Source organism: Panthera leo, chromosome D4 (assembly GCF_018350215.1).
Source record: "Panthera leo isolate Ple1 chromosome D4, P.leo_Ple1_pat1.1, whole genome shotgun sequence".
Lineage (NCBI taxonomy): Eukaryota > Metazoa > Chordata > Mammalia > Carnivora > Felidae > Panthera > Panthera leo.
The window spans coordinates 5,861,730-5,871,079 of NC_056691.1; the positions used below are offsets into that span (position 1 = coordinate 5,861,730).

General features: G+C 56.6%; 1 protein-coding gene across 1 annotated transcript; it reads left to right on the plus strand.

Moving 5' to 3' along the window:
- The first annotated feature begins 1,853 nt into the window (after positions 1 to 1,853).
- Positions 1,854 to 7,389, plus strand: LOC122205455 (spermatogenesis-associated protein 31E1-like). The gene is made up of 4 exons (XM_042913854.1): positions 1,854 to 2,089; positions 2,858 to 2,912; positions 3,423 to 3,483; positions 3,710 to 7,389. The coding sequence occupies exons 1-4, from the start codon at positions 1,901 to 1,903 to the stop codon at positions 7,293 to 7,295; spliced, it is 3,891 nt and encodes a 1,296-aa protein (XP_042769788.1). The 5' UTR covers positions 1,854 to 1,900; the 3' UTR covers positions 7,296 to 7,389.
- Positions 7,390 to 9,350: the final 1,961 nt, after the last annotated feature.

Sequence of the window (9,350 nt, forward strand, 5' to 3'; positions counted from 1 at the left end):
ACTCATAGTAACCACAGGAAAGTAACTGTAGTAAATATATAAAAGAAAATGAGAAGGGAATCTAAGTGTAGCACTAAAGAAAGACGTCATATCACAAGGGAAGAGAGAAAAAGGAAAAGAGAGAAAGAACAGAGAGGAAGTACAGAAAGAGCCAGGAAAAAACCAAAATGGCAATAGTACATACCTATCAACAATTACTTTGATGTAAACGCACTAAATTCTCCAATCAAAAGACATAGACTGGCAGAATAAATTAAAAAAAAAACAAACAACAAACAGGACTCATCTCCACGCTGCCTATAGAAGAGTCACTTCAAAAGAGGTTAGAGTGGGAAAGAGCCAAAGCATAAGAGACTCTTAAAAACTGAGAACAGGGGCGCCTGGGTGGCGCAGTCAGTTAAGCGTCCGACTTCAGCCAGGTCACGATCTCGCGGTCCGTGAGTTCGAGCCCCGCGTCAGGCTCTGGGCTGATGGCTCGGAGCCTGGAGCCTGTTTCTGATTCTGTGTCTCCCTCTCTCTCTGCCCCTCCCCGTTCATGCTCTGTCTCTCTCTGTCCCAAAAATAAATAAAAAAAAAAAAACGTTGAAAAAATGAAAAAAAAAAAAATTTAAAAACTGAGAACAAACTGAGGGTTGATGGAGGGCGGGAGGGAGGGGAGGGTGGGTGATGGGCATTGAGGAGGGCACCTGTTGGGATGAGCACTGGGTGTTGTATGGAAACCAATTTGACAATAAATTTCATATATTGGGGGAAAAAAAGAGTCACTTCAGAAACAAGGACACACAGAGACTAAATGTGAAATGGAAAGAATAGAAAAAGATGTTCCACACAAATGGAAGTGAAAAGAAAACCAGTGTGTCTGTTCTCTTATCAGACAAAATAGACTTTGAAAGAAAGACGGTATTTTAAAAGAAAACAAGGAAAGGCATTACGTAATGATAAAAGGCACAAGCCAACCAGAAGACATAACACAAATATGAGGGCACCTGGGTGGATCAGTCAGTTAAACATCACACTCAGTTTCAGCTCAGGTCCTGATCTCACGGGTAGTGAGATCGAGCCCCACATCAGGCTCTGTGCTGACAGCGTGGAGCCTGCTTGGGGTTCTTTCTCTCCCTCTCTTTGCCACTCCCTGCTCTCTCTCTCAAAATAAATAAATAAAATTGAGAAAAAACATTTTTTAAAAACACAAATACGTATCGACATACCTCAGGAGCACCAAAATGTATAAAACAAATATTTACAGACCTAAAGAGGGAAAGGGACAGTGATACAATAATTACACTATACAATACAGGACTGATACAATACAGGACTTTAATACGTCATTTACATCAATGGATAGGTCATCCACACAGAAAATCAGTAAGAAAACATCGACCTTAAATGACCCATATGTATTGGGATGAACAGATAAAGATGTCATGCACACACACACATGCACACGTGCATACACACACACACTAGAATACTACTCAGCCATAAAAAATAATGAAATCTTGCCATTTGCGACAACATGGATAGACCTAGGGCGTATTCCGCTCGATGAAATAAGCCAGACAAGTACCACATGATTTCACTTATATGTGGAATCAAAAACCAAAACAAACAAACAAAACAAAACAAAACTCAGACTCATAGATGCAAAGAAGATTGGTGCCTATCAAGGGGAGGAGTGTGGAAGCTGGGGGGAGACGAGGAGCTACAGGGCTGGGGGGGGTGGGGAGGGGCTGTGGTCCAGCCTGCTCTTCTTCTGTCCCCTCCCCCTCCCTCAGGGGCCCTTTGTGACCAGGCCACGGCTCTGTGATGTGAGCCTGGGGCGCTTGTCCCCAAGTACAAGCTCAGCGCTCAGTTGCGCGAGGACAGTAGTGGGACCAGGAACTAACGCTTCGAGTAAGGGATGGAGAATATTCTCTTCGCTCTGAGAAGCATTAGCGCTGGTTGGCTGAGCTCCAGCCTCCCCTCCTGGACAACCCAGACCATCTTCTGCTTCCTGTGTGGACTGTCGTTCTTCCTCCTGTTGATCTTCGGCTTCCAGACTGATCCAACATCCTCAGCACCACGAAGGAAACGCAGAAGCAGCAGAAAGGTAAGGAACCTTGGCCCGGACCCAGCAGAGAGGAGGATTCCGTCTTCTTTTTCTATTATCGTTTCCACTTTTCTGAGTCACTGGGGAGACTCCCGAGCTGGGAAAGAGCAGAACGGGTGTTCTCGGGGAAGAAGAGAGCACCATCCTCCCAGGCCAGGCCAGGCCAGACCAGGCAGGGGTTAGAGGGGCAGGAGGGCTTCTCCCAGGAGGTCTCGGGCCAGGAGGCCGGCTGTGGCAGAGGGCTCCTGGGCCGCGGCCCCAACACAGTGACCGGAGGACTGGAGGCCCAGAGCTCCACCCCCGGGGGAGGACAGGCTGCTGGGCACCGGGCCGGCAGCCACCTTCCCGGGGCAGGTGTCTCAGGAGAGCTGGCCTCGGTTGGGGTCGATCGATCGAGGGCGGCGCCGAGCCCAGGAGGCCCCAAGCAGGGGCGGCAGCGGGGCTCGGGGCTCGGGAAGCGAGGTGCTTCCTCAAGGCGCTGAGACGCACCCGCAGGTCTGGGAACGTTTCTCGAGCAGAGGAACAGGGACGGAGAGATTTCTCGCATCGAAAATCCGCGCGTCCATTCTTCAAAGTAGAAAAACGGAGAACAGTTTTGTCCACTTTGCAAATGAGGAACAGGAAAGAAAGCCACCCCCCCCCCCCCCCCCCCCCTTGAGTTGAATGTAGGAAGTCGCGCTGTTCATGAACACAGAGCACCTGCAGCCAGAGAGGCGAGACAGACTGGGGGTCCCGTCCCCCCAACCCCGTGTTCTCTCGTCTCTGCAGCAGGTGGCGCCACGGCGAAGGAGCACCAGAGGCAAGAAAAGCGAGATCCTGAAAGGTAAGGGGCCGCCGCTGAGCCCTGCGCCCCTGGCGAGTGTCCCTCCTGCTCCGACCGCCCAGCCCCGCCGTCTCCGGGACACCCGCGTCCGTCCCTCAGGAAACAGAGCCCCGGGAGGCTCCCGGGACGGAGGGCGGAACCCCGAGGCCTCCCAGATTCTGGGCCAGAACCAGCCCGAGGGGCCGGACACGGGTGTCGCGCCGGCAGGGGCCTGGGACCTCCAGCTCCAGCTGTGGCCAAGTTGTGGAACTTTGCTCAGGTTCCTCGGGGAGCCGGCCCGGCCCTTTCTCCCCCCACAAGGTCACGAGTGGGGAAGCTCTCCGTAAAGGACAAAGCGACCCCCACCGTGGGTCTTCTTGTCACCGTGAGACCACGTGGCCTCGGACACCGATGTTCGGGGCTCCCGAGTCTAATCCCCCAAAGGTGTCCCCTAAAGGGACATCGCGCCCGCCTCCCGTAAGACCCCCGGGACCCCACCTTCGGCTCTGTGACCGGGTCTCCCGTCTCCAGCTTACAGAAACTGCCTGCAGGAGCTGGAAGGGGTTCGGGACCTGGTTTCCCTTCTGCAGAGGTAAAGAATCTTGCCCCTTCTCTCCCGGGTGGGCCTCTCAGAGCCTCTGGTGGGACCCCAGGGCTGCAGGGGGCGGGGGGAGCCCTGGGGACGGAGATCGGATAGGGCCCCGGGGGGAGGGACGGCGGGAGCGCTGGGAAGCGGGTGCGGGGGCCCGGAGGGCGGGGGTGGCCACGCCCGGCCCTGTCTGCTCCGGGCTGCAGCGCGTGCCTCGTGTCTCCCGCAGCCACTTGGGGCGGCTCTCTGACCAGGGAGGCCTTCATCAGCTCTTGGGGCAAGAAGCCCCTGGGGCCGCGGGCAAAGCAGCACCTGCCGGAGCCCATCAGCCCTGCGGGGAGCCCGCGAGAGATGCCGCGCCCGCCACGGCCCCGCAGGCGTCCCCCACTCTCAACCAACACCCTCCACGCCTGGCCTCCATCCTACCAGTAGGACCTCAAGAAGACCAATCTAACTTAAAGAGAACCCCAGCCGACACAGTCGCAGAGAACTCACCTCCAGGCAATTCCCATTCGGCACCTCTCGTTCCAGCCGTCTCAGGCCTTGGCCATGCAAGCTACCCCATCTTGTCCTTGTCCTGGTGGTGGGAAAGCACCAAGTCCTGGTTCTTCCCCATCTGGGCACCGCGCGAGTGCCACCAACAACACCTGACCTGCCACCCAAAAGAGGCTTTGTCCTGGGGTGGCCCTTCCAGAAGGCAGATAGAGACTCGTAACCCCTCATTTGTCAACCCGGATGTCCAGAAGCTGCTGGAGGTACTCATCACCAAAAGGGCGGAACAGAAGATTTGGAAGGAGAAAGAAAGGGATGGGTCACTTGTGAAACAGTTGGACTCAGACAACCCCTTGAACTTTGGGGGGACTTTGTGGAAGTTTTTGGGTGCTGAGCAGGACACCACAACCCCACGATCCTTCTGGCACCGGAAAAACAAACTCGAGAAGCTGCCCAGTCCTCGGCGGCTGTCATTCCCCAAGGTCTTGGAGGGCAACTCACAGCAGAAATGCAGCCAGCTCTTCTGGGGTCTCCCCTCTCTGCACAGTGAGTCCCTCAAGGCCTCTGCCTTGGCCTCTAGTTCTCAGCTACACGTTCCCTCTGTTTTGTTCAATGTTATCTCTAATTGCTTGCCAATTCTAATTCAGCAGCAAATATCTTCACGGTTTCCCCCTGCCCCACCCTTGCCCTGCCGTGGGATCCAGCCCCAACCCTCCACGCCAACCGTGTCCCAGCCCCAGGCCCACCTTGCACCCTCTGTCCCAATCAGACCTCCTTCTCCTCCACCCCAGATGAGGACCTATGGGGTACCTGGCCCTCCATCCCAGAAGAAGACACCACCTTTTATTCCAACTGAAATTCAACCTCGGGAACAGCCCTTGTTGCAAAAGCAACCAGAAGGGGAAAGGACGTTACACTTAGTGCTGAAAATACCTCCCAAAGTCTTAAGCAGTATCCCTCCTAAGCTTCTCCAGGACAGCCAGGCCTCTGAGGCCCACGAGTCAGTTTCCATCTTTCACAGGGATTTTGTCATCTGTGATATCCAGAAGCAAAACCTTCAAAGGAGGCTTAGCAAGGATAAACACCAGGGCAGTCTGGCCCACAGGGTCCAAGTGTCTCTGGACCGGATGTGGCCTCAGGGTGAATTCCCGGGGGTGAGTCAGGCACAGGACAAGCAGGGGCTCTCAAGGTCCTTTGCATCTAAATCCAAAAGCAGCCAGGCCACACAGAGGACCAGGTCCAGACACCCTAGAAGTTCCCGTAGGAAGGGCCGAGCAAGGTTTCAACTAGAGGACAACTTTGGTATGGGTCTACAGCGATGTCTGAGAAGGATCCCAACAGATCTCTCCAGGGTCTTGGCCAACTTCCCAGTGAAGGTTCCAGGAACTAGCTCTGAGAAGGATTTAGAAAGATACTTGATGAGGACCTTGAAGAGGGACTCAGGAAAATACTTGGCTAGGAGCCCAGATAAGAAACGTGTAGAAAAAACCTTGAAAGTTCATTTGTGCAAGAAATTGGGACAGATCAGCAAGGGTTTGATCCCCGTGAGTGTACGTCGATCCTGGCTTGTGGCCAACCATATTTTGCCCAAGTGCCACACTCACACGGAAATCAGAAATTTAGCACCCTTGAAGAGTCGGAAACCCTGCGTAAACACCTCCCATGAGCTGTCTTTCCTTAATTCACTCACTCAGCAGATGCTGGAAGCACACATCATAAGGTTTCGGGTGAAGCATAAGTGGGGCCCACCCCTCCGAGCCTTTGAGTCCATAAATCTCAAGCCATATGAAGCTCAACCCTTGCCCTTTCCCCGGTCCCCGTCTCCCTGCTTGGCCACCTGTGTATCTGGGGCCCACTCAAAAGCCAAGTTCTACAAGTTCCTGGGAAAACCATCTCAGCCGTATCCGGGAGAAAAGGGGATAGCAGAAGAGTCTGTTCCCACCTCAGGGAGTTCCCTGCCTGCCCCTTCACCCCCATCTGAGGAAATCCAGAAATCCCTGGAAGGGACCTCACCAGGTGACAGCCATGAGCCCTCAGAGGCCGCTTTACCTGGACAGGAGGGCAGCTCACCTTCTCCGACCTTCACACTCAGCCTCATAAACAGAACCCCTCAGAGTGAGACAGTTATGGGGGCCAAGAAAGGCAATCTGGAGCCAAGTCTAAGTTCAGAAATAGCCAGGAATGAGCTAAGGGCGAAAAGGGGGGCTCAGGCTTCACAAGAGAAGGTAGCAATATTGGAGATGAAGTCCAGGTCCCAATCTTCAGGAGCTGAAGAGGCCAGGGAGACGATGGAGGCTGAGAAGGCCCCTGCTTGGAAAATCATCTTAGGACCCAGGGTGCTGGCCAACAGTCAAACCAGTTATGTGGATCGGAGGAGATTGGGGTCTCCAGGGACTAGTAAAAGCCCCTCACCACCTACAGAGTTGGTTGCCCAAGAGCCAAAGGAACCAATCCTTAAAACAAAGGTGGCTATTAAGTTTGGGCTCCAAGAGAAGGAAGAGTCAGAGGGCCAGCCTCAAGGCTGTGCCACTGGTGTACTTCTTCAAGGTTGTCCCCGAAACATTGCCCTTCAAGACTTTGCCACCGGCATTCTTGTCCAAGACTTGGACACTGGTGTGCTCCTGCAAGACTCTCACACTGATGTTTTCCTTGCTGAAGACATCTTGAAGTCACCCTCCGGTTCCCAGGGTCAATATTCCAGCAGGGAAACACCAGCTTCCCTGGTGCCAGAAACTGACCTGATATCCAGCCGACCAAGCAGCCAGGGGCAGCAGGAGCCCAGCATACCAAAAGCTGATGAGCCACGTAAGAGCCAGAGCAAGATGACCGCCTCCACTGGTGAGAGAAAAGACCAGAAGAGTCCCAAACTAGAAGGGAATGAAAAAGCGTTTGTAGAACTGAGGGCTTCCCAAGCCAGTAGGCTGAGCCACCCTCCCCAGGTTAGAGGAACAGGAGACAGCCTTGGGAGCAAATGCCTCCAGCCCGTGCCAGAAAAGGGACAGATTTTTCCAGAAAGCCACTTTAGAAAAAAGATGAGGTACTTTCTGCATTGTCTTCATCTCAATAAAAAAGGCAAAGGACTGGAAGATCCCCTTCAAAAAGGCAATCCTGCATCAGCCACTGTCCAGGGCCTGGGACCAGTAAGAAGCAGATCGGTTGTGGGCGGCAAAGCTGTTGAAACTCAGACGATTGTGACAACTGTGGGACAGATCCTGGTGGAGAAACTGGGACTCCACCAAGGACTTCATGCCTCAGAGGTAAATCAGCACAAAGAATTCCAGGGCCCAGTGGGTTCCCCTACCCAGACCAGAGGAGGGAGATGAGAGAGACGGCCTCCAATCACCAGGCCACCCCCAAGTCCCACAGCTGTCCTAACAAGAGCCAACGAACCAGAGACAGGGATGGCAGGCCAACCTTCCCACCCAGGGAGCCAGGGTCCCCAAGCGGGCCCTGCCACCATAAGCCGATGGTGGCAGGAGCCTCAGATCACATCCACCGTCACCCAGTACGCAGTCTTCAAAAATGTGGCTCATCCCATCAAGCAGCGGGTGCTTCTCACGCCTTTCCTGGTAGGAAAGCTTTTCTTCAAGAAAAAATTGAGTATATGCAGAGAAACCTGTTTTTTCTCAGGTTAGCACATCCTCTATGTGCTAATGGCTTCTTCCCACCACAATTTTTATTTTCCCAAAATATATATATATTTTTTAATTTTTCTCATGAGAGGAGCTGGCCTCTGTCTGTGCCCCGCGGGGCGGGGGGGGGAGGAAGGGGAGGATCCAGGCATGCTCTCCCCCAGTGCCTGCTTTGGCTCCCAGAAGGAATGGAGCCCTGGGAGGAGGGTGGCCACGTGGTATACTCCAGACCCCCTTCCTCACACACCTTCGGTTTGCATAACAAAGGAAAGAGGAACACAACCCAGAAGACCCCACCCCGGGATCTGGCTCCGCCCATCCCGTCCTGCTCTCGCGCTCTCTCTCTCTCTCTCTCTCTCTCTCTCTCTCTACCTTGACCTTGGGCGGCTGTAGGGGAGGGTCTGAAGGGGCAGAAACCCCTCGGCTCCGGGGCGCCTGGAAGACAGCCTCAGGCGTCAGAGCCGGGGGCCGAGTTTGGAGGCCAGGTTGGCCCTGACGGCAGCGGTGGGAGGAATCCTGCCCCCACCCCCACCCCCGACCCGTCGCCTGCCCCGGGACCCCTGATGGGGCTGGGGTGCAGATCGGCCGGGAGCCGCCCTTGGCTCAGCGTCACCCCCCTGCTTTCTCACACTCTGGACCAGCGCGGGACGAGGACGTGCTCCCGGCCCGGGGAGCGAGCGGGTGGGGGGCGCAGAGGCCGCGAGGGACCGGCGCGCCCTGCCCCGGGGTGCGGTGACCCAGGAGCCCGCGGTGCCCACTGCCACCTGCAGGCCCCGAGGAGAGGAGCCTTTCCTGCGGTTCACCCCCAAGGTCCCCGCCCCGCCCCCCGCTGCGGCCGCGGAGCCCGGGGGGGGGGGGGGGGGGGGGGGGAGGGGAGGGTAAGGGAGGCCGCCGGGGCCCCTCCGCAGACGGCCAGGCTGGCACAGGAGGCCCGGCCGGGCAGGTGCCCTTCTGAGCAGTCTGGGGGCCCCGGGCGGACTGGGACTTAAGGAATGGCCCAAGGCCCGGGACGGGTGGGGGTCAGGGTGGGGGTACTCACTGGCGTGGTGCGGAGTCCCACCCCAGGAGGGACCCTGAAGACCGCCGCAGGGGTGGCCTTGCCCCCACGCGGGTCAGGACCCCGCAGGTGGGCCTGGAACCCGGTGCAGGGGCAGCGGGCACAGGCCTGCTCGGGCACAGCTTCTCTCCGGGGAAGCAGTGGGGGGCCAGCAGTGACAGTGCGGCCAGGACCTGGGGGGAGGGGACCCAGCAGTGACAGTGCAACCAGGACGGGGGGGGGGGGGGGGGGGGGGGGGGGGGGGGAGGAGGAGACCAGGACAGAGAGCACCCGGGTCCTCTGGAGTTCAGGACAGGGTGACCTGGAGCAGGGTCCCTGAGTCTGGCTGCCCCCGGGTCCTCTCGGCGGCACCGAGAGGTGGACGCGGACCCCACAGGCCCCTCCAGAGAAGGGCCACGGGCAGGATGCCGAGGGAGCAGCAGGAGACAGGAAGGAGCGAGTCCCCTGTGCCCTCCTCCTGCCGGTGGTGCAGTAAGGCGGGAAAGGACGCCCGGCACTGTGAGACCCCCACAGAGATCTCTAATAGAGACCCCACACACAGACCTCCACAGAGACCTCCCACAGAGACCTACACCAAGAGCTCACACAGAGACCTCTGACGGAGACCCACGCAGATCTCTCAGAGAGCTCTGACCGAGGCCAGTATCCAGGGACTACCCACAAAGACCTCCCGCCCACATCTTACACAG